Source organism: Trachurus trachurus (assembly GCF_905171665.1).
Source record: "Trachurus trachurus genome assembly, chromosome: 6".
NCBI lineage: Eukaryota > Metazoa > Chordata > Actinopteri > Carangiformes > Carangidae > Trachurus > Trachurus trachurus.
In genome coordinates, this window is record NC_139897.1 from 33,050,617 (window position 1) to 33,076,701 (window position 26,085).

The 26,085-nt window shown below is 43.0% G+C and overlaps 3 protein-coding genes across 3 annotated transcripts in view; all 3 read right to left on the reverse strand.

Annotated features, from left to right (window-relative positions):
• Window positions 1–7,329, reverse strand: part of LOC310987961 (uncharacterized protein) — a gene marked incomplete at its 3' end in the record, with an annotated part of 132,801 nt that extends 125,472 nt beyond the window's left edge. Inside the window, exon 1 of the mRNA XM_083974430.1 lies at window positions 7,271–7,329. The remainder of the gene's footprint in view (window positions 1–7,270) is intronic.
• LOC310987541 (NACHT, LRR and PYD domains-containing protein 3-like) overlaps window positions 1–26,085 on the reverse strand; it is a 136,013-nt gene that overhangs the window by 34,366 nt on the left and 75,562 nt on the right. The window contains exon 12 of the mRNA XM_083973849.1: window positions 15,424–15,600. Within this exon, the coding sequence (XP_083829975.1) occupies window positions 15,424–15,600 (177 nt within the window). The remainder of the gene's footprint in view (window positions 1–15,423; window positions 15,601–26,085) is intronic.
• LOC310987238 (NLR family CARD domain-containing protein 3-like) lies at window positions 19,328–20,379 on the reverse strand (the record flags this gene model as incomplete). The annotated part of the gene is made up of 2 exons (XM_083973428.1): window positions 19,328–19,505; window positions 19,844–20,379. 2 exons carry the CDS (start codon window positions 20,377–20,379, stop codon window positions 19,328–19,330), a joined length of 714 nt encoding a protein of 237 aa, XP_083829554.1.

Here is a 26,085-nt window from a genome sequence, read left to right on the forward strand (position 1 = left end):
TCCCCAATTCTGCTGCGGCAGTCTCTAACAGCTGCTGAAGATTCTCCCCTATACAAAAGATATTTGTATCATCAGCAAACATTACATATTTAAATATTTTGGAAACATTGCATATATCATTTATGTACAGTATGAACAGTTTTGGTCCCAAAATCGACCCCTGTGGTACCCCACAAGTGATACTTAAAAGAGACGATTTTGTATCCTGCACCTGCACAAACTGTTTTCTATTTCCAATGTAACTTCTTTAACCTTAAAGAATATCGTGATTAATTGTATCGAACGCTTTTTTCAAATCGATAAAAACACCTACCGCATATTTCTTATTGTCAATCGTTAACTCTTCCACTAGATTCATTAAGGACATGGAAGTTGATCTGTTCGATCTGAAGCCATACTGACTCTCTATAAGCAGCTCATGTTTTTCAATGAAGTTGTCCAACCTTGCGACAAAGAGTTTCTCCAGAATTTTAGAAAACTGGGAGAGCAGAGAAACTGGCCTGTAGTTAGTAAAAATGTTTTTCTCTCCTGCTTTATATAGTGGTATCACTTTGGCCGTTTTCATATTGCAGGGAAAGCCACCCAGGTTGAATGACAGATTGCAGATGTAAGTTAAGGGATCTGCAATAGTGTCAATTGTTAGCTTTATCAAACTCATATCTAGACCGTTCCAGTCCAAAGATCTTTTGTTCTTAACACTGCGAACAACATTAATAATTTCATTTTTATCTGTCTCTCTCAAAAAGATTGTGGCTGGGTTCCTATCTCCATTGAATTTTTCAGCACCTCCCCCTTGAGGAGGATTTATTTTCTTTGCCAGTTGGGGCCCCACATTCACAAAGAAATTGTTGAAGCCATCTACCAGATCATTTTTATCAGTGATTAATTTACCATTTTCTATAAAGTGATCAGGGAAGTTGAAGCTGGGTTTATTATTTCTAATCATTGAATTTAATATGTTCCATGTACCCCTGGTATTGTCTTTATTATTTTCGAGCATTTTATTATAATAATCCCTTCTACATTTCCTGAGAATACCAGTTAATTTATTTTTATATCTTTTATATTTAATTTCCTTTTCTCTCGTTCTATGTTTAATGAATTCCTTGTATAAGGTATTCTTTTTTTTACATGCATTCATGATCAATCCCTTTGTGATCCAAGGTTTATCAGAAGTTTTAGGTGTGTCCTTGCATTGTTGCAATGGACAGCACCTATCGTATATGGATAAAAAGATGTTCAAAAAAGAATCATATGCAGAGTCAACATCCATTGCTTCATATACATAAGCAGTTCAGATCTCAGTGCCTCAATATTATCCTTCATTCTTACTCTCCTCTGTCTTGTTGCATTTTCTTTCTTAATCAGTTTATGTTTACAATCAAAAATAACAAACACTGGCAGATGGTCACTGATATCGTTTATAAGTAATCCACTAATTATATTGTCCTCCAGATTATTAGTAAATACATTATCTATAATTGTGGCTGAATTTGACGCTATTCTACTTGGTTTGGTAATTATCGGATGAAGTCCCATACTATACATTGCAGCAATATATTCATCGGTTGATGATACATTTTTCTGGTTTAATAGATCTATGTTGTAATCGCCACAGATAAAAGTGTGTTTCTGCTCAGTGTTTGCAAACATGCTTTCCATCACTTCCTTGAACTTTTCAACACTAGAGCTGGGAGCTCTGTAAACACAGCTGACCGTGATATTTTTCATTTTCTCCATAATAATCTCAATAGAAATGCATTCACATAGTACATCATCAATAGCAGCAGTCATGTGGTTAATCATTCTATATTTTAATCTTTCATCCACCTACAGAGCAACTCCCCCTCCCTTTTTGTTTGCTCTGTTCGTGAAATTTAATACATACCCGTCCAGTTCAAAGTCTACCCCTTTCTCCGGGCTCAGCCAAGTTTCAGAGATTGCAACCACACTGAAAGGTGTAGTAAATTGACCTAAATAATCGTTTATATTTTGAAAATTTGTGTAGAGACTTCTGCTATTAAAGTGTATGATCGACACTCCCTGTATTTGATTAAATTTATTATTAAATTGATCAACAGCATAGTAATTGCAATCAATCACCCTATTAAAAAATTACTCTCCGGGTCAATATCTGAATTTTGGTCCTGCATATTTATTGAGAGAGATATGATCAACTATGAAATATAAATACATAGATCTTAGAATACTCCCACGTACACACACCATGCACACACACACACACACACACACACACACACACACACACACACACACACACACACACACACACACACACACACACACACACACACATATCCATATGCACCCGACTGACCAAATGTTCTGTTATCTCTTCTCTTCCCCTCCTCCTCCCTCCCTTCCTCCCCACTCCTCCCTCCAGCTGACGTATGCAAGATGCAAGCATGCGCAAAAATAGAAAGCATGCTTTCTCAATAGTCCGTCCAAGGAAGCAATAAATAAAATAATAAATGACATCTGTCCGGAACAGCGCAAAAAGAGAAAAAATAGAATAAAATAAATGTGCTTCATAGATGTTCCAGGGCAGATACAAAGTCCAAAAATGAGGGGGGGGGGGGGTGAAAAAGAAAAAAGGGGAAAAAAAGAAGAAGAAAAAAGAGAAGAAGAAAAAAAAAAACAAGTCCGTCCAAAGAAGAAATACATAGATAAATAAATAGATGACGTCTTCTGTCCGAAACAGCGCAAAAAGCGCAAAAAGAAGAAGAAGAAGAAAAAAAAGAAAAAAAAAGTTTCATGGCTGTTCAAGTGCATGTTCATAGTCCAAAGAGAAAAAAGAAAAGAAAATAGCAAAAATCATCACCAAAAATGATCCTACCGTGGGTGTCACTGAAACTTATCCAGCTCTTCCACGCTTCTGACGACAAGCACTTTTGCCTGCTCTGGGGAACCATTTCATTTGATAAAAATGTTGCAATCTGCAGTCCAAGTAGATTGTATTTTCTTCTGGCTCCTCAGCAAACGGGCTTTTCGAGCGATGTCGGCATTTCTTTTCGTCAGGTGTTCGTTCATATACACGTTGGTTCCTTTCAGCCGCCACCCTTGTTAAAAGCTCGGTTTTGGTCTTTCTGTTCACCAGCCGTATGATCACGGCAGGTTTGTCGGCTTTAATTCTGCGAGGGAGCAGGTGGCATGCTTCTACGTTGTTGAATACCATAATTTAACTGCATTTTTATTTGGCAGATTATGACTGTAAAGAACTTTTTCAAATGTGTGTACACAAATTCTCAGCTTATCTATCGACACACATTTTTCAATAGAGTGCCTTAAGGTAATATAGTTCAAGTACTCACTCTTTGGAATATTATAATCAGTGTTTAGCTCGTCAAAGCTTTTAAAACAGTTACAATTATTATTAGAGAGTATGTGACAAAGCCTAGTTACTCCATTATCTTTCCACTTTTTCCAATTAATAACCTTTTTATATATATATATATATTATATCCTGACAGGAAGCCATACTGAGTAATGATTTGTGTAAGATGAAGAAGAGAGGATTCTACATCTGTTAAATACAAAATTATGTCATCACAGTACAGCAATATTTTATATGTTTGACTTCCAATATATATACCCTTAATATTATTTTCAGATCTTATTTTCTCGGCTAATGGCTCGATAACTAAATTCAAAAGGAGACCTGAAATTGAACAGCCTTGTTTTGCACCTCGATGTAAAGTGAAAGGTTTTGAAAGGGAGTCATTCGTTCTTACTGAAGCCGTAGGATTGTGGTAGAGCATTTTGATCCACTGTATAAAGTTAGTGCCGAACCCATATTTCTGTAGAGCATTAAACAAGAATGACCATTCAATGCGGTCAAACGCTTTTTCAGCGTCAATAGTACACAGTGCAGCTGACAGAGAGAGCTTTTTTGAATGTTGTATGATGTTAAATAATTTCCTTGTATTATCAGATGAGTATCGTTTCTTCATGAAACCAGTTTGGTCACAGTATCAGCTTTCCAATTACCTTAAATAATCTTGCTGCAAGAACTTTGGCCAGGATTTTATTATCCAGGTTGGTTAGAGATATTGGACGATAGTTCTTGCACAAAAGAGGATCTTTACCTTTTTAATGGATTAATGTAATGTGTGAATGATTAAATAACGGTGGAAAACTGACATTTTCATATGATGCGTTATACATCTGCAAAAGAAGAGGTGATAGATCCCCACTGAATTCCTGATAGAACTCTGCATTATAACCATCAGACCCTGGAGATTTATTTTTAGCAAAAGAATTTACGGCTTGATTTATTTCAGATAGAGTTATGGGCTGCTCTAATGTATGTTTTTCCTCTTCTGTTAAGAAGGGAAGCTTTACATTATTAAAAAGACTTTCTAATGACTCAGGGTTATCATCACCTTCAGACTCATAAAGGTTTTTGTAAAATTCAGTAAAAGTTTTGTTTATTTGATCTGGATCGAAGGATATCGAGTCATTTGGTAATCTAATACTAGAAATTTTATTTTTTGTCATCTGTTTTTTCAGTCTTGAGGCTAGCAGCTTTCCTGCCTTCTCCCCACTTTCATACTCATTCAATTTTTCTCTCTTTAGTTTATATTCAATGTTTCCTCTTATAATGTCATCATATTTCATTTTTAGTTTGCACAGTTCTGTCCATATTTCATTCTTGTATTCGTTGGACAATGAACTTTGTAACAGCTTAATTTTGGTTAACAATTTGCTTTCCTCTTGCTGCTGTGTCTTCTTCTTGAAGCTACCGATCTTAATTAACTCTCCTCTAAGGCAACATTTTAATGCTTCCCGTATCATTGGCAAATTATTTATGGAGTTTTTGTTAATATCCATAAATGTATGAATGTATTCACTTATTTGTTTCTTAATTTCTGGATCTCTGAACAGAGAATCGTTGACCTTCCACTGTTTAAAGCACACTGATGCTGTTTTTAATTCAAGGTCAGTCTGAATAGGACTATGATCAGATACCACAATTGGATGTATTAAACTTTGTGTCACATTTTTAACAATATCTTGAGAAATTAGGAACAAATCAATTCTTGAGAAAGTTTGATGTCTGTGGGAGTAAAAAGTATAGTCTCTTACATCACGGTGTAGTGTTCTCCAGATATCAACAAGCCCAACAGCATTCATTAACTTTAATAACGTAAATACAGATTTTTTCGGTTGGTTTATCTTCCCACTTTTGTCAACGTGTGGATGTAATGTTAAATTTAGATCTCCCCCAAATATAATTGTTGAGTCACCAAAATCTACTAATTTACTCTCAATTGTGCTGAAGAAACCTGGACAGTCTTCATTAGGTGCATATACATTTGCTAGAGTAAAGTTGTTTGACTCCACAGAAACATTAATAAAAATATATCTCCCGAGAGGGTCACTTAATACATTGTTAACTATGAGGTTTAATTTTTTATTAAATAGAACAGCAACACCAGCTCTCTTTGTAGAGTGTCCAGCACCAAGTACCTCACCCACCCATTCTCTTTTTAGATGACTGAGTTTCTCTGTTTTTACATGTGTTTCTTGGAGAAAGGCGATATCTAGGGAGAATCTTTTTAAATGCTTTAATATTTTTCCACGTTTAACCTGATTATTTGCTCCGTTCACATTCCAGGAAATAATTCTTAATTTTGTGCTATTCATTAAACCAAACTAAAAATCAAGTGCAAAACAAGATACATATATTTCTTCTTCATTTTCAAATGCATAAGGATACAACAAAAAACAGCCTTCTTAGTTTCCATTTTCCCACCCTTCCCTCCCTCCTCTCTTTTCCCCTCCCGTCCTCCCTCGAGCCACACCCACCCGTACACGTACATAGAAGGGGCCACACATAGGACAAAATAACAAACAAACAACAACAACACATGAAAGAAAAAAAACAGAGGGAAAACAAACAAACAAAAAACAAACACAAAAGTGTCCATAAAGATATCATCCATAATCTGTTCTCCTCGGCTGTCCATGATAAGAGTCACTATCACCTAATGCTTCCCCGCCCCCAAAAAAAGGTCACTCTTCATGGACAGACAGATGGATCCTGGAGACTCTGCTCTCAGTCTGTGGTTCTGACCTCTGCAAACACAAACATGTTTTTATTCACATCACATTGATCACTGATCAGTTCTCTGATCACTGATGCATTGTGGGAAGTGTCCAGTGACGTCAGCGTCCAGCACCACACACTGTAGTGAGGGATGGAAACAACACAGCAGCATCATAGACAACAGTGTAGAGTCAGTCAGTCAGTAACTGTCCAGTGTCCAGCTGCTGAACATCTGTCTCACATCAGCTCTACACAGGATCACACACACACACACACACACACACACACACACAGAGGACACACACAAAGGCAGGCTTGGGGAGTAATGGATTACATGTATAATGGTGTTAAAGACAAAGGAAACAGTAATCTGTTACAGTAGAAAAAATATGTCATCAGATTGCTGGTATATTTAATAAAATGGGGATTACTTCTTGTCAGGATTTCATTTTTAAAATCAAACACATATTTATGGGATACTCAGTGCTTTTGACTTTGAGTAATCTAATCGATGAGGATTGATGCATGCTGGCTGCCTGATATTCTTAATTTGCATGTTTGGTATTGAAGTAGACCAAAAGTAACTAAAAATAATCCAGTACATTACTTTGATTATATGATACTTAGAGTAAGTCACCGATTACTTTATTTTAACATGTAATTTGTAATTGTACTGGATTACATTCTTAAAGTAACTCTCCCAACCCTGCACACAGGTCTGTGTCTGGTTTCTTACTGTGACTCTGGAGGTCCAGGTCCAGGTCTGAAGTAAATAGGTTCATGTTTGGACCAGTCACTCTTCATGGACAGACAGATGGATCCTGGAGACTTTGATCTGTCCTCCTGTTTCTCCACATTAACACTCATCTTCAGGACTTCAGTCAGTCTGAGAGGGAACACACACACACACACACACACACACACACACACACACACACACACACACACACACACACACACACACAGAGGACAAACTATGATCACGTCCTTGTCTGATCCGGTTGTCGACCTCCACCACTCATAGTACTTTGACATTAAATCCATGTTCATCCAGTCACCGTGACCTTTGACCTTTGATGTTTGTTCTGAGTTTGAAGAAGTTGTGTGGAGGTGAATCTGAGACAATGTGCTGACGTATGTACGGACTACGTCTGACTCTTCTTCCCTCCACAGTAATAATAATGTTGTGTTGACACTCACTTGTCTCAGACTTCAGTTTCTCTCCTTCTGCTCCGTTCACTCTAACATGGCGTCTGAACAACTGCTCTGTGTTTACAGGAAATCACTCAAGTTCATGACGACAGAGGGAGGGGAAGTGACTTTCTACAGTAGAGTGGTGCCACCTGCTGGGCAACTCCTGGTATTACACCTGTATGGACAGGTGAACTCTGACACCATGAATAAACAGTGAGCTGAGATCCAGCTGTGGTAGAAGAGCTGCTGAGAGATTTAAAGACACTCCACTACAAGTTACAGCTCAGTCTGTTCTCTGTCTTATTCATCACACATGTTGTCATCTACTAATTTGTGTCTAAGTGTTGTAACTTAACTCGCCCCGGTCTGGCAACACGACCATATATGGAAAACACAACCACAACTAAATGTAAGTCCACACAGAAACCAGGAGGATACAAGGAGAATCATGATGAAATAGTTTTAGAAATGCACTCATTGACATAATGTGTTCCCTAGCCCCTTAACCTAACCTTAACCATTACTCTTAACCTAATTTAAACCTAATTATAACCTGAAGTCTTAACCCTCAAACCCTCTTAACCCTCAAACACACACACACACACACACACACACACTGGCCAATCACATTATCAGCATTATTTTCATCTCTCTCTCTGATTGGTTCAGGACGGCTACTTGCTACAGTGGACCTGATGTGTTCAGAGGAGGAGGAGGAGGAGGAGGAAGAGGAGGAAGAGGAGGAGAAGGAAGGAGGAGGGGGAGGAGAAAGGAGGAGGAGGAGGAGGAGGGAGGAGGAGGAGCAGGAGGGACTGCCTGGATGGCCCACAGCTTCTCTCAAGGACCTGGACCTCCTTCTGATGCCCCTCTCAAGGACCTGGACCTCCTTCTGCCTCATGTTAAACCACAGTTTCTCATGGTGGAGTGAAGCTGGACAGAGATTTATAACTGGACCAACACATCAACTCTGTCGTCAAAACCAGTTTTTATCGTCTGAGGCTTCGATCCAAGAAAAAAGACTCTGATCTGTCTCTGAGAGATTTAGAGATTCATGCTTTTAGTTCTACACGTTTGGACTCCTCCTCCACCTCCTCTTCCTCCTCCTCTCTCTCTTTCCTCCTCCTCCCCCTCCTCTTCCTCCTCCTCTTCCTTTTCCTCCTCCTCTTCCTCCTCCTTCTTCTCCTCTTCCTATTCTGCCTTCTCCTCTTCCACCTCCTCCTTCTCTTCCTCCTCCTCCATCTCCTCCTCTTCCTCCCCCTCCACCTTTTCCACTTTCTCCTCCTCCTCTTCCTCCCTCTCTTCTTCCTCTTCCTCTTCTTTCTCCTCCTCTTCCTCCTCCTGTTCCTCCCTCCTCTTCCTCCTCCCTCCTCTTCTTCCTCCTTCTTCTCCTCCTCTTCTTTCTCCTCCTCCTCCTCTTCATTCTCCTCCTCCTCCCTCCTCTTCATCCTCCTTCTTCTCCTCTTCCTATTCTGCCTTCTCCTCTTCCACCTCCACCTCCTCCTTCTCTTCCTCCTCCTCCGTCTCCTCCTCTTCCTCCCCCTCCACCTATTCCACTTTCTCTTCCTCCCTCCTCTTCTTTCTCCTCCTCCTCCTTCTCTTCTTCTTCCTCCTCCACCTCCTCCCCCTTCCTCTTCCTCCTCCTCCTTCTCTTCCTCCTCCTTCTCTCTCCTCCTCTTCCTCCTCCTCTTCCTTCTCCTCTTCCTTCTCCTCCTCTCTCTCCTCCCTCCTCCTCCTCCCTCCTTCTCCTCCCCCTCCTCTCTCTCCTCTCCCTCTTCCTCTCTCCTCTCTCCTTCCTTTACTGTAGTGCAGTTGTATTTTGATGATGTTTTATTGTCCAATCACGTCCCATCGTTTGTAGCTCATTAACAGCGTCACATGTAAACGACACTAATAACCATTAAACATTAATGATCTAGATCTAATAACTCTGAGACCAGATTGACACAGTGAAGTCAGTGATGTGTAAAAAGCTGCTGTAACTCTGATCGACCACCAGGTGTCGCTGTGTTCACATGTCTGAAGCTTCGTCAGGTTTTGTGAATGAGTTTGTGTCCTGGTTTAATAACTCATGACTCTTCAGGCTGCGTTCAAGGAAACCGGTTTTTCTCAGACTCCAGTGAAGTGGATCTTCTCCTCCGTCTGTTTCAGTGCACGTTGGTGACGGTGAGGACGACTCACGTCACGTTCAGGTGAGTCAGGTGATCTGACGCTGCTCGTCTCCTGACGTCGGATCAGACCGAGGCTTCATGTGTGTGTGTGTGTGTGTGTTCTTGTTCTTACTACGTTGTGAGGACCGGAGAGAGTTTTTCACCAGAGTGACGACATTTATTTGAAAGAGCGTTACAAGAGTGTGTTTGTGTCCACCTCTTCCTCCTCCTCCACCTCCTCCTCATCTTCTTTCTCCACCTTCTCCCCCTCCTCTTCCTTCTCCCCCTCCTCCCTCCTCTTCTCCCTCCTCCTCTTTCTCCTCTTCCTCCTCCTCCACCTCCTCTTTCTCCTCTTCCTCCTCCTCCTTCTCCTCCTCCCTCCTCTTCTTCCTCCTCCTCCGCTTCCTCCTCCTCCTTCTCCCCCTCCACCTCCTCCCTCCTCTTTCTCCTCTTCCTCGCCCTCCTCCCTCCTCTTTCTCCTCTTCCTCCACCTCCTCCTCCTTCTCTTCTCCCTCCTCCTCCTCTTTGTCCTTCTCTTCCTCCTCCTCCCTCCTCTTCATCCACCTCCTCCTCTTCTCCTCCTCCCCCTCCTCTTCCTTGTCCTCTTCCCCCTTCTCCTCTTCCTCCTCCCACCTCCTCCAGTTCCTCCTTCCTCTTTCTCCTCCTCCTCCTCCTTCTCCTCCTCCCCCTCCTCTTTCTTGTCCTCCTCCACCTCCTCTTCCCCCTTCTCCTCCTCCACCTCCTCCCTCCTCTTCTCCCTCCTTTTTCTCCTCTTCCTCCTCCCCCTCCTCCCTCCTCTTTCTCCTCTTCCTCCTCCTCCCTCCTCTTCTCCCTCCTCTTTGTCCTTCTCTTCCTCCACTTCCTTGTCCTCCTCCACCTCCTCTTCCCCCTTCTCCTCTTCCTCCTCCTCCTCCTCCTCCTCCTCCTCCTCCTCCTCCACCTCCTCCTGACTTTCTCTCTGAGCGTCTCCTCCTACAGACGTTCAGCTGAGGGAATTCGCTCCTCACCTGAAGCGTCAGGAGCTCATTATGGGATGTTTTACTTCTCTCTACAGTCTATGGAGGCCACTGAAAGAAGCTGAGCGCTCGCAGCAGGACAGATAATCAGATGGATAATCAGTAAAGTTAATAACTTCACTCTGATGTGGACAAGAATAAACTATTTCAGTGTTTCTCCTGTTGTGTGGCCGTGTTGCCCAAACACAACTCTTGAACAGGTTGAACTGTTTTCACAGTTAAAAAGCTCTTTGTTGTCTTTGTGCAGAGACAATATGAGATGTAACATTGCTAATGTAATAACATTGTAATGTGCTTTTTCAGTTTAGAGTTTGTGTCAATAAAGTTATGATAAGAGATGTTTGTTTTTCTTTCTTTTGGAGAGAAAAGTTAGTGATATTTTTTACTTCACAGTACTTAAAGTTCCAAGGCAAAAGTACTTCCTGTAGTTACAATATTATAAACACTTACTGTATTAATAGTACCAAAGTAAACAGTACTTCACTGTAGTTACTGTAACACAGTAAAACTACTTAATGAGCCATATGTAATAATATAAAAATAAAGGTATTTCCTGTAGATAGAGTATCAGAGTTAAAGTACTTTATATAAGGTATCCTTTAGTTACAGTACCAAAGTAAAAGTACTCCCTGTACTTACAGTAACACAGTAAAAATTACCTCCTCCTCTTCCTCCTCCTCCTACTCCTCCACCTCCTCCTCTTCTCCCTCCTCCACCTCCTCCCTCCGCCTCTTCCTCCTCCCTCCTCTTCTCCCTCCTCCTCCTCCACCTCCTCCCTCCTCTTTCTCCACCTCCTCTTCTTCCTTCTCCTCCTCCTCCTCCTCCTCCTCCTCCTCCTCCTCCTCCTCCTCCTCCTCCTCCTCCTCCTCCACCTCCTCCTGACTTTCTCTCTGAGCGTCTCCTCCTACTACTACTGTAGTTACTGTAACACAGTAAAACTACTTAATGAGCCATATGTAATAATATAAAAATAAAGGTATTTCCTGTAGATAGAGTATCAGAGTTAAAGTACTTTATATAAGGTATCCTTTAGTTACAGTACCAAAGTAAAAGTACTTGATGTTTTTATAGTACAACAATAAAAGTAGTTACGGTAAACAGCATAAGAGTAAAAGTACTTCTTTCAAGGTATCACAGTGGATACTTATCACATTTACAGTACCAGAGTAAAAGTATTTTCAGAAACAGAGTAATTGTACTTCATAATGTATCCTTTATTTACAGTACCACAGTAAAAATACTCCCTGTACTTACAGTAACACAGTAAAAATAACTCATGTATTTACAGTAGAACAATAAGAGAAGTTTCTGTAGATACAGCATCTCAGTAAAAGTACTTCCTACAAGGTATCACAGTGAATACTATAATATAGGAGCAGAGTAAAAGTTTCTATAATGACAGTATCACAGTAAAAGTATTTAGTTTGGAGTTACTGGAGTAAAAGTACTTCCTGTACTTGAGTGACAGGTGAAGCTCATTGTTCCTGTTTGACTCAACACCTTTACCTGTGACTGGATCACTGATGATTGACACATTGAAGCTGCTGCAGCGTTTTCGGAGTCTGTGATGTCACAGATGATGTCATGTGTGATGTCACATCCTGACAGGTTCACCTGCTGCACTTTACACTTTATTTCACTCCCACAGTCTCATCAGCTGTGGAAACAGCTACAGATCAGACTCACTGCAGAGTCTCCAGTCGAAAGTCTGGACTCTTCACAAGATCACGAAGCTGCTGCAGAGCTGAAGAGCTCAGGATGTTGTTGTTGCTCAGGATGCTGCTTCCTCCTTTCAGGTCCAGGTGTCTCAGGTGGGAGGGGTTGGACTTCAGAGCTGAGACCAGAGAAGAACAACTGATCTCTGACAAATCGCAGCCCTCCAATCTGAATAAAGAATAAAAGAAGAAGATGAAATGATTGATGATTGATCAGATGCGTCCTGATCAATGATCAGTGTGTAAATGAGTAGAGGGACTTTGTATGGGAGGACGTTTAGGGAGAAGACACTGAAATGTGTGAATGTACATACTATATTATTAAGAATAGAAAAGGGACGATTAATATCACTCACACACACACACACACACACACACACACACACCTGCAGTGATCAGATCATTGATTATTGATCAGACTGAGTGAAATGAGCTGAAAGTGAAGAGTCATTGTCAGTGTGAGAGAAGAACAAGTGGAAACATGAGACAACAACTATTTCAAACGTCCTTCATTCATGACATCAAAGTCAATGATTCTAGTTCTGAGTGAAGATCAATCAGGTTCAGTTGTGGATCAAAGATCTAAGATCTACAACAGTAACAGTCAGAGAACTGACCTCAGAGTCTCCAGTCTACAGTCTGGACTCTCCAGAAAACCACTCAGATGCTTCACTCCTGAATCATGAAGGTCGTTGTAGCCCAGGTCCAGTTCTCTCAGGTGTTTCAGGTGGGAGGGGTTGGACTTCAGAGCTGAGACCAGAGAAGAACAGCTGATCTCTGACATCCAGCACCACTCCAATCTGAATAAAGAATAAAAGCAGTGAGTTGAGGACAAAGCTCCGTGTTGACAGCGTTCAGTGTCTCATCATCTGTTCAGAGCTGAAGAAGCTTCAGAAAGAACAAGTTTAGAAAATCAAAGTCCAACAGCTGAAGCAACAGGAAGCAGGTTAAACAGTCACATAGAGAGAAAACAGCTCATTAATATTCATGAGAAGCTGCTGCTGCTTCAACACAGACGCAGTGACTCCGCCTCTTCACCTGTCAGCTCCACCTGTGGCTCCATCCAGACAAACTCATGTTGTGCAGCCACATTGATCAGAGATTTACTGACCATGCTCAAGACAACACACATGTGAGGCTGAACTCTGTTACCATGACAACTAACGTGTAGAAACACATGTTGAATGAAGCTCAGAGACAGAAAAACCTGAAACCAGCACACACACACACCTGCTCATTATGGGATGTTGGCTTTGAATGTTTCACTATAAACATCACAGAGCCTCAGGAAAGAGGTGGAGCCTGCAGCTATTGATTATAGATCAGTTATTGTCTGATACATCACATGTGTTTCTGTAGTGGAGGTGAAACATGAAGAGAAACAGAGACTGGACTAAAAACCAGTGAGGTGCAGTCAGGGCTTTGATTTATTCACTTCATCTAAAGTTGGATTCTTTTTGACTTTCAGATAACTTTACTACAAGTTCAATGTGTCAGAATGTGGTGATTTTCATGGTCTAATAAAAGCCAGTAAACAGAGCTAGCTTCTGTCCAGGCAGCAGCTGCACAAACCACTCAGCCATGTGTAGTATTACAGAGCAAAGGCCCAGAGCTGCTCTGCCTCTGTGACGCCTACAAATGTGTATGGTCACAAATGTTGAATTATTATATTTTAGGTGGTTTTTGTATGAAAAGATAAGCCAATTTGATGTGTTTTCTAATGATAGTATCAGTGTAGGTCTCTAATTCCACCACAAGGGGGAGTATCCCCTTGCGTGAGCGCTTGTTGTGGTACGCTGCGTCAGACTGATGTTCCACAGCTACCAGCCTGCAATGGAGAATGCACAGAATGACTTATGTCTCTTCTTTTCCTGTGAAAACAGGTTAGTAAAGTGTTAACTGACCACAACTCAGGTATAAGGACTGTTAAAAAACCTGTTGAATGTATAAATGAAGTCTTGAATGTAGAAATCGTGATGTAAACTGTGAGAAGCGTAAAAGAGAAATAGCTCCGCTTCCCCAATAGAAAACAACAACCCAAAATGGCGGTGTGACGATGTTTTTGCTCGGTTTTGTAGGGCTCCTGGGCATTTATTTTTCTTTCTTTTGTGAGTGACAGTATATTTGAATTGCAATGGGAACCGAAATAAGAATGAAGTGTAATATGAGTTCTGCGAAGGTGAATTAATGTGTTTTGTGTGAATGTTCATGCTAATGTACTGAGTCAGGTTAAAAGAGCATGCCAACACGTTGCTCGTATTGTTGTTTACGTGTGGAGGATGTGTATGAACGGGCTGTAGTGTAGTATAGTCTACAAGATGGAGATTCAAGGTGTTAAAAACACAAGTAAAACATAATTATTTTGGTTAAAAACAGTGGTAATGTAGCTTTGAGTACCCAAATGTGTTTTGTGATTTCACCCCGTGTTGGGAATGTTATACAGTTTATTGAGTTTTGACAGCTTATGGAGTATGTTTAGTGAATGGAACAAGTCAGTGAAGAACTGAGCATGTAAATAAAAATAGTAAAATTCTGTTTAATAAAAGACAGCGAACAGAGAACGCACAGAATGACTTCTGTCTCTTCTTTTCCTGTGAAAGCAGGGCATTTATCTTCTGAGACCAGGTGACTCATCTTGAGGCCTTTAACGCCTCGTCTGTCAGTCCGCTGTGTATGTGGCTGTTTGCACATGTGCAGTAAGTTCCCACAGAGAGTTCACATGGAGGTGAAAAGGCACAACGCTACGCTGCCTCTTAACTTAACGGCACCATGTCTGAGCTGCACTTCTGTTCACGTTGCCTTGGTGAATGGTCAACACACAGACGTGTCCCCTGGCTTTTTAGCCTCCAGCAGTTTAGCAGCTAATTCAACTGCAGTGATGCTCCACTGGAGAGGTGAACACCTTAATGAGCTTTCATCTGAAGAACAACAGCAGCTTTTATCTGACGGGAGACCAACGCCTGAGCTACGGTGGCTAACAGTTAGCAAGTTTTAACCTACTCTCTCTCTGACACTTAGACACTTTTACACACACACACACACACACACACCTGCAGTGATCAGATCATTGATTATTGATCAGACTGAGTGAAATGAGCTGAAAGTGAAGAGTCATTGTCAGTGTGAGAGAAGAACAAGTGGAAACATGAGACAACAACTATTTCAAACGTCCTTCATTCATGACATCAAAGTCAATGATTCAAGTTCTGAGTGAAGATCAATCAGGTTCAGTTGTGGATCAAAGATCTAAGATCTACAACAGTAACAGTCAGTGAACTGACCTCAGAGTCTGCAGTCTACAGTCTGGACTCTCCAGAAAACCACTCAGATCCTTCACTGCTGAATCCTTCAGCTTGTTGTTCCAGCTCAGGTCCAGGTGTCTCAGGTGGGAGGGGTTGGACTTCAGAGCTGAGACCAGAGAAGAACAGCTGATCTCTGACAATCTGCAGCTCTCCAATCTGAATAAAGAATAAAAGCAGTGAGTTGAGGACAAAGCTCCTTGTTGACAGCGTTCAGTGTCTCATCATCTGTTCAGAGCTGAAGAAGCTTCAGAAAGAACAAGTTTAGAAAATCAAAGTCCAACAGATGAAGCAACAGGAAGCAGGTTAAACAGTCACATAGAGAGAAAACAGCTCATTAATATTCATGAGAAGCTGCTGCTGCTTCAACACAGATGCAGTGACTCCGCCTCTTCACCTGTCAGCTCCACCTGTGGCTCCATCCAGACAAACTCATGTTGTGCAGCCACATTGATCAGAGATTTACTGACCATGCTCAAGACAACAAACATGTGAGGCTGAACTCTGTTACCATGACCACTAACGTGTACAAACACATGTTGAATGAAGCTCAGAGACAGAAAAACCTGAAACCAGCACCATTTATCTTCTGAGACCAGGTGACTCATCTTGAGGCCTTTAACGCCTCGTCTGTCAGTCCGCTGTGTATGTGGCTGTTTGCACATGTGCAGTAAGTTCCCACAGAGAGTTCACATGGATGTGAAAAGGCACAACGCTACGCTGCCTAACTTAACTGCATGTGAATGGGTGAATGGTTAGACACTTTTACACACACACACACACACTCATACACTCACACACAGCCCAGGTGTCTTATCTGTTGTAAACCTTGTAATAACAGCTTGTTGTTTACAGTTAGCTAACATCCTTGTTGCTCAGGTTTGAGTGTGTGCATCAGTTTCTGGACTGTTGTATGTCTGACCCAGCAGACCTCCTAACAGCCTCTGGTTGGACTCCAGAGAGAGGCCATGAAGGAAGCGAACAAACAGGTCCAGGTGACCATTTCTACTGCTGAGGGAATTCTGCATGGCTCTGTTCAGGAAGTCATCCAGGGTTAAATCAACATGTTGTTCACCAAAGAACTTCTTGATAACCTGTGTGTTCCTGTTGGTGAAACAGTGGAACATGTAGACTGCAGCCAGAAAGTGTGTGTGGATTTTGTTAAAGGTTTGTTGTGTGATGTGAGTGGTGATCCAATATGTGATCCTGTTATTGATCTGAGTTGTGTGTTAATAACAGCTGATGTCAGGACGGCATGGATTGTGGGGAAAAGGTGTTGCACATGTTTAAGACTTGGATCTGTGTAAACCATTGTGCATAAATGTGTTTGTTGTGAGGTTGTTGTGTGATGAGCTGTCTGAGGTGCCGACCCCCCACAGCCCTGGTCTTGGTCTGTGAGCGCCTGCCTACCCTGTCCTACAGCCTCAGTGTGGATCAGTAGAATATCAGCCTCATGTCTGCAGCTCAGTATCAACACAACTTTCACATCACATTCATCTGAGCACAGAAATAAAACAGAGTCTGACCTCAGAGTCTCCAGTCTACAGTCTGGACTCTCCAGAAAACCACTCAGACCCTTCACTCTTGAATACCGCAGGTAGTTTCCACTCAGGTCCAGGTGTCTCAGGTGGGAGGGGTTGGACTTCAGAGCTGAGCCCAGAGAAGAACAGCTGATCCGTGACAAACTGCAGTTCTCCAATCTGAATAAAGAATAAAAGAAGAAGATGAAATGATTGATGATTGATCAGATGTGTCCTGATCAATGATCAGTGTGTAAATGAGTAGAGGGACTTTGTCCTTGTGTTGTTGTAATCATCATGTGGCCTTCTACACACATCATCCACATGTCAGCACAGATTCATCAGCTGCTGCTGACCTCAGATCAGTCTGTCAATATACAATCAATATCTGATCAATACCTGTTGGTCCGTTTGAAAAAAAAAAAAAATATATATATATATGAGATTTTCTTCATCTGATATTATAATCCAGTAGAACTTTTTTATTGCCTACCTGGTAAAAAATATTTAAGTAACACATTATTTAACCTTTAAATAATGTTGAGGGTCCAATGTGACCGATGTTTACATTTAGGAACAGTAAAAACACCCTAAACATTTTTCCTCTGACTTTAAGTTGAACTTGTTCTTGACCAACACAATAGATAGCTCCATGTTGCCCCTGTGTGATGTTCAGGGACAGGTCAGGACAGTCTGAAGACAGAGAGCTCTGAGGTTTAAGTCCTATAATAATGAGATGAGATGAGATACACGTTGTGACGGTTTTTTTAGTACAACTTTTATTTTTAGTTAATGCTGGTGCCAGTCAGGCGTCTGTGTCACACTTGAATTCTAACCCCCACAAAGGATACACACTTAATCAATACCCAATAATTTCGGATAAGCATGTAACCTCCATTTAAAACATCTTTAAACACTGTACCCAGCACAAGAACAATAAAAAACAGGACACAACCAAAGCTTCTTTTCTTTTCTTTTCCAAAAAATGTATTTAAATGGTCCATAAACAATAAACAGAGTTATTTTAATGATTGTTTGTCTCAGTTCAATCAACAAAAAATCAGATCTTCAGCAAAAACAGAAAATATCAGGAAAAACCCAAGGCAGTCATAAAAAAAGGAAAAAGCCAAAACAAAAGTAATCCAACAAAAATCAATCGGTAATTACTCACGCATGCCAGAAGGGGGAGTTGTCAACGCGCACCAGTCAGTCAGTCGTCAGTCAGTCAGTCAGTCAGTCAGTCAGTCAGTCAACAGTCATTTCCGGCCCAGCTCCAGCGGGACCAAATGGGAGGAGATCACGGATCGTCACAGGAACGGAAGCGGCCGAACGAGGCAAACGAACGGGATTAACTACCACTCTTTTACTTTTCCTCCTGCACTAGGCTGCTTTGGCAGCTCGAATCGCGCTCACTTCTTCTCGGGACACACACTGCTTCTTCGACTACTGCTGCTGCTGCTTCTGCTGCCGGCGCCGCCATGACAGTTATAACGTCTCTTTTAACCTGGCGATCACGTGAGCGGGGCATGACCTCGGCAACTCTACAGGTCTGTAGCTACGTCTGGACCACATGTCAGCTTTTCAGCTGCAGCAGAAGAAACTCCGCTGCTCCCAGCTGCACCGCGACGAGTGCCTTTTTTAATTTATTTATTTATTTTTAATTAAGCTCTGGTAGCAACCGGTGCTGACATAACCTAGCGGGATCGTTAAATATGTGTGCAGCGCACTGAGCGCACAAGGGAGAGAGGAGGTGAAAAGAGACAACAACACTGTAGACACTCCTAGAAAAGGATCGATTAACTGCAATTCATTTAATTATTTACATCCCTACTTGGCTTGACATGCACTGAACACATGTGATCACACAGCAGTGAGTGTCGAGCGAGGGAGAAGACACAAGGCGCTGCGTTCAAAGTTCCATAGGCTACTAGTATCTGTAGCCTAAGTGGCATCGGTGCATCATTTGTTAGTACTCGCCGATACAGAGGCCAGCATTTTAGTGCTGTATCGGGGCCCCATACCGATACTAGTATTGGTATCGGTACAACACTAGTTACATTTAGTGCATATAGTTAATTAATAGCTTGTTATTTTGTAGCCTGTATTCGTAACTGTCCAAGATGGCGGGGTGCCGTTACAGAAAATGGGCAGCAACAGAGATATACACGCTGAGAGCCGGATCATCGTCATCATCATCATCATCATCATCATCATCACCACCACCACACTGACCTCTGAGTGACCTCTGACCCTTCACCTTCTACCAGCTGCAGTAACATGGAGTCACAATCAGTCGCTGCTTCAAACTGAACTTCACACATTTGAACTGAACACAGACAAAAGTCCAACAGGTCCAGTCAGTGAACTCACCTCAGAGTCTCCAGTCTACAGTTTGGACTCTCCAGTCCAGCACACAGAACCTTCACTAATGAATCACTCAGGTTGTTTTCACTCAGGTCCAGTTGTGTCAGGTGGGAGGGGTTGGACTTCAGAGCTGAGGCCACGACTTCACAGTGACTCTCTGAGAGTTCACAACCAACAAGTCTGTGAAGAGAGAAAATATCAAATGTGTCAGAATCAAATCAGATGAAAGCTGCAGTAAAAACACAGTTGATGCATCTGATGACAGGACAGGATGATGTGAAGAACATCTGAGCTTCAGCTTATCTTCTCTGACTGAGTTTGACAGGAAACAATGATCCTCATCACTGTCACAGGATGGACGGGACCCTGAAGCAAAGCCTGCTCACTCTATATTATCCCTTATGTAATGTTTTCAAAGTCAAACTAAAAATAATGAGAAAAAAAAGAAAAACTCAGTTTATGTGAACTACTGATCTAAACTACTGATCAATAATTATATTGATCATGTCTGGACTCACCGAGCCTTCCTGCAGTTCCTCACAGCTGGGATCAGTCTCCATCGTCCCTCCTCTGATGTGTTGTACTTCTCCAGGTCCAACTCGTCCAGAACCTGCTCTGACATCAGCAGCATGTAGGCCAGAGCTGAACACTGGATCACGGAGAGTTTCTTCTTTGATCTGTTCTTTGACTTGAGGAACTGTTGGATCTCCTGATGAACTGACTGGTCCTTCATCTCCGTCAGACAGTGGAAGATGTTGATGCTTCTGTCAGGAGAGATGTAATCAGTCCTCATCTCCTTCAGGTTGTTGATGGTTCTCTGGATGGTTTCTGGACTGTTGTCTGTCTGACCCAGCAGACCTCCTAACAGCCTCTGGTTGGACTCCAGAGAGAGGCCATGAAGGAAGCGAACAAACAGGTCCAGGTGACCGTTTCTACTGCTGAGGGATTTCTGCATGGCTCTCTGCAGGAAGACATCCAGGGTTAAATTAAGATGTTGCTCTGCCAGGAACTTCTTGAGGACCTTTGTTTCCCTGTTGGTGAAACAGTGGAACATGTAGACTGCAGCCAGAAACTCCTGAACACTCAGATGAACAAAGCAGTAGACTGTTTTCTGGAAGATCACACTCTCTCTTTTGAAGATCTCAGTACAGAGTCCTGAGTTCACCGAGGCCTCTGTGACATCCAGACCACACTGCTCCAGGTCTTCTTGGTAGAACATGATGTTTCCTTTCTCCAGCTGTTCAAACGCCAGCCTCCCCAGCTTCAGAAGAACTTCCCTGTCGGCCTCCGTCAGCTCCTGTGGACTCGTCTCATGTCCTTCACCGTACTTGTTCTTCTTCCTCTTTGTCTGGACCAGCAGGAAGTGTGAGAACAGGTCAGTGGTGGTCTTGGGCAGCTCTCCTCTCTGGTCTGTGGTCAACATGTGCTCCAGAACTGTAGCACTGATCCAGCAGAAGACTGGGACTTGACACATGATGTGGAGGGTCCTGGACGTCTTGATGTGTGAGATGATTCGTCTGGACAGATCTTCATCACTGGACCGCCTCCTGAAGTACTCCTCCATCTGGGCGTCAGTGAAGCCTCGGACCTCTGTTACCCTGTCGACACATGAAGGAGGGATCTGATTGGCTGCTGCAGGTCTGGAGGTGATCCAGACCAGAGCCGAGGGAAGCAGATTCCCCTGGATGAGGTTTGTCAGCAGCACATTGACTGATGATGTCTGTGTGACATCAGACACAAACTTCTTCTTCTTGAAGTCCAGTGACAGTCGGCTTTCATCCAGGCCGTCAAAGATGAAGAGAAGTTTACAGACAGCCAGCTGCTCTGCTGTGACCTTCTGTAATGTTGGATGGAAAACATGGAGCAGCCTGAGAAGACTCAACCGCTGATCTCTGATCAGGTTCAGCTCCCTGAACGAAAGCAGAACCAGCAGACTGACATCTTGGTTCTCCAAGCCCTCGGCCCAGTCCAGAGTGAACTTCTGCACCGAGAAGGTTTTTCCAACACCAGCGACGCCGTTGGTCAGAACCACTCTGATGGGTCCCTGTTGGACAGGTGAGACTGTAGAGACGTCCTCTCTCTGTTGGACAGGTGAGACCGTAGAGACGTCCTTTCTCTGTTGGACAGGTGAGACTGTAGAGACGTCCTCTCTCTGTTGGACAGGTGAGGCTGTAGAGACGTCCTCTCTCTGTTGGACAGGTGAGACCGTAGAGACGTCCTCTCTGTGTTGGAGATGCGAATATTTAGAGAACTTATGTCTCATTTTGACAAAAAAGTTGTCAAAGACTTTGCCCCTCTGTTTGACAGGTGGGACTGTAGAGACGTCCTCTCTGTGTTGGACAGGTGAGACCGTAGAGACGTCCTCTCTCTGTTGGACAGGTGAGACCGCAGAGACGTCCTCTCTCTGTTGGACAGGTAAGTCTTTAAAGATGTCGTTGCACTTGATTGGAGTGTCATGGAGGGTCTTCTTCTTGGACGTTGTCTCCAGCTGTCTCACCTCATGTTGGGTATTAACCTCTTCACTCTGTCCCTCTGTGATGTAGAGCTCAGTGTAGATCCTGTTGAGGAGGGTTCCACTTCCTGTTCCACTTCCTGTTCCCTCAGTTCCTTCAGTCACTCGTTCACATCTGCTCCTCAGACTGATCTTATGTTGATCTAAAACCTCCTGCAGACCACGATATGCTGAGAGAGAAGAGACAGAGTCAGACTGAAGACAGAGAGTCTGACAATCTGATCAGATTATTTTCATCAGCTACAGAAAAACTACAGACAACCAAGAGAAGGTTTGTATCATCATCTTAAATGTCAGTGCAGTGTGATGGAACAAAGACTCTGGAGAAAACAACAGGTCCTGGTTTCACAAATGACCACATCAGCAGACAGATGTTCAGTCTCACTTTGTAGACAGCTGCTCTGATTGGCTGTCTGCAGTCCACCTCTGGTTCTGGGTCTTTGTCCAAGATCCTTTAGGACGTCAGAGACACCACTCTTCTTCCTCCTGTCAAGACATTTCTGGATCAACAACATGTCTCAGCTCCACATCTGAGCTGTGATTGGTTAACCACCTCAAGAGGGCGGGGCTTCAGTAACACTGATCACTGCTGTCTGGTTCCTGACTTTTCAAAATAAAAGTCTGTGTGTATCAGCTGCTTTAATCTCTACTGTGACTTCAGTTTAAAGGCTCAGACATGTGAATCATTAAAGTGTTGGTGCAGCAACGTTCACACTGACTGAGGCCGATGACACAGGAACATGAGGACGCTGTGCTTCATCAGTCTGATGGACAGAGTGTGTGTGCATGTTTCTGTCTCTGAGGTTTGTTGTGAACCTTCAGTGTCTGATGAATCTGGTTCCTGATTACTCTCTGTTTCCTTTAATGACTAAATCATCTTCAGCTCAGTTTACAGTAGAAACCGTCTCTTACCGTGACTCAGAAGGTCCAGGTCCAGGTCCAGGTCCAGGTCCAGGTCCAGGTCCAGGTCCAGGCTGAGGACTGAGGTCTGGAGGTTGTTCTTTGGACCAGTCACTCTTCATGGACAGACAGATGGATGCTGGAGACTCTGCTCTCAGTCTGTGGTTCTGACCTCTGCAAACACAAACATGTTTTTATTCACATCACATTGATCACTGATCAGTGGACACACACACACACACACAAACTAGGAAGTCATTTCCTGTTCGGTAATGTCACACACACATGCTTGTAATGCTATCTTTGTGAAGACACGCATTGACATAATGTGTCACTTCCCAAAAATGTCCTCATTCTGTTGGTTAAAAACTCTTGACGGTCCTCACAACGTAGTAAGTACAATACAAGAACACACATACACACACATACACACACACACACACACACACACACACACACACACACACACACACACACACACACACACACACACACACACACACACACACACACACACACACACACACACACACACACACACACAGGTTCAGGTTTCTTACTGTGATTGTGAGGGTCCAGGTCCAGAACTGAAGACAATAGGTTCATGTTTGGACCAGTCACTCTTCATGGACAGACAGATGGATCCTGGAGACTTTGATCTGTCCTCCTGTTTCTCCACTTTACCACTCATCTTCAGGACTTCAGTCAGTCTGAGAGGGAAACCAGTAACACACACACACACACACACACATGCGCGCGCGTACAGAATCAAGACAAACAAGTCTTTTCACTTGTCAGACCAAATTACACAACAAAAAAGCAGTTACTTCCTTGTATGAATTTGCCACTACCATAGTACTTTGACATTAAATCCATGTTCATCCAGTCACCATGACCTTTGACCTTTGACCTCTAAAGTCTTCTCAGGTCATTGTTGAGTTCAAGTCAATGTTCGTCGTGAGTTTGAAGAAATTGTGTCGAGGTGAATCTGAGACAATGTGCTGATGTATGTACGGACTACATCTGACTCTTCTTCCTCCACAGTCCACACAGACACACTGACTCTCACACTCTGACACAACAACAACAACAATAATAATAATATTAATAATACTACTACTACTACTACTACTAATAATAATAATAATAATAATGTTGTGTTGGCACTCACTCGTCTCAGACTTCAGTTTCTCTCCTTCTGCTCCGTTCGCTCTAAAATGCCATCTGAACACCTTTACCTTTACGTGTTTACAGGAAATCACACAAGTTCATGGTGACAGAGGGAGGAGAAGTCTCTTTCTACAGTAGAGCGGCGCCACCTGCTGGGTAACTCCTGGTATTACACCTGTATGGACAGGTGAACTCTGACACCATGAATAAACAGTGAGCTGAGATCCAGCTGTGGTAGAAGAGCTGCTGAGAGATTTAAAGACACTCCACTACAAGTTACAGCTCAGTCTGTTCTCTGTCTTATTCATCACACATGTTGTCATCAACTAATTTGTGTCTCAGTGTTGTAACTTAACTCGCCCCGGTCTGGCAACACGACCATATATGGAAAACACAACCACAACTAAATGTAAGTCCACACAGAAACCAGGAGGATACAAGGAGAATCATGATGAACTCCTTTTAGAAATGCACTCATTGACATAATGTGTTCCCTAGCCCCTTACCCTAACCTTAACCATTACTCTTAAACTAACTTAAACCTAATTATGACCTAAAGTCTTAACCCTCAAACAGCCCTTGGAAAAAGTGAGGACCGGCCAAAAATGTCCTCACTTCGCAAAAATGTCCTCACTCTGTTGGTTAAAAACTCTCGACGGTCCTCACAACGTAGTAAATACAAGAACACACACACACACACACACACACACACACACACACACACACACACACACACACACACACACACACACACACACACACACACACACACACACACACACACACACACACACACAGATCTTACAGGTGTTTTTCTGTGGGGAACAGACGCTGATTGTGCTGAGTTCATCTCTGACTCTGGGATTAGAAAGAATAAATTATCATGTGTAACAAGTGGGCGTGTTATTTTCATCCCTCTCTCTGATTGGTTCAGGACGGCTACTTGCCTACAGTGGACTTGATGTGTTCAGAGGAGGAGGAGGAGGAGTTTCTAATCTTGACAGTGATTTTAAACTAGACCAACAGATCAACTGTCGTCAAAACCAGTTTTTGGTCCTGGTCCTGGTTCTGGTTCTGGTTCTGGTTCTGGTCCTGGTTCTGGTCCTGGTCCTGGTTCTGGTCCTGGTCCTGGTTCTGGTTCTGGTTCTGGTTCTGGTCCTGGTTCTGGTTCTGGTTCTGGTTCTGGTCCTGGTCCTGGTTCTGGTTCTGGTCCTGGTCCTGGTCCTGGTCCTGGTCCTGGTTCTGGTCCTGGTCCTGGTCCTGGTTCTGGTCCTGGTTCTGGTTCTGGTTCTGGTCCTGGTTCAGACTCTGGTCCTGGTTCTGGACCTGGTTCTGGTCCAGGTTCAGGTTCAGGTTCAGGTTCTTGTCTTGGCTCAGGTTTAGTTCTCTGTCCTGATCTTTAATTTAGGAATGAATCATTTGTTTGAGCGATTAGCAGGAAGGATTAGAGTAACAGGGAGATAAGAGACTGTATCATAAACAATATAACATACCGGTACAGTACGTTATGTGTGCTGACGTTAGCAAGCCAGCAGCGATATTTAATCATGTGGACAGGCTACATGAATAAAAACAACAACAACTTGTGCTTTGTTTTAGATATTCAAGAATATTTTATTGATCAGCTGGCCTCCGATGATCAGAAAAAAACGTCAATTACAGGTCTCTTTTATGGTCGAAATTACCTGAGCTCCGGATGGGTCGGACATATTTTACACCGGCTTTTAGACGACCACGATCACATCATATTGAAGGGATCAGTGAGACATTCACAGACCGTCCACTTTTACCACGATGTGAAGGTAACGGTGAGAAGGGAGAGTAGCCAGGTTGTACAGGTCAGCTGTGACTGCGTCGCTGGCGGCTGCTGCTGCTGCTGCTGCTGCTGACACGCTGTACGTAACGTTACGGTCTAAACACGGACACTCCTCCTGAAGTAAGGGGCTGTGTTTTGCTGATGTTAGAGCAGTCGAGGACGGCACATGTCCTCCCAGCCTTCCCAGACATATTTACAGAAGAGAAAAGGTCCACTTCTTGGCGCTTGCATTCAAATGCCACAGAACCCATCGCTGCCTGACTGGGAGCTGTCACCGCAGTAATGGCGGCTGCTCGACTCGGACGGTTATTTCGCCAAATTCTTGTATAATCAAGCGTCTGGACTTCCTGACCTTGAACAGC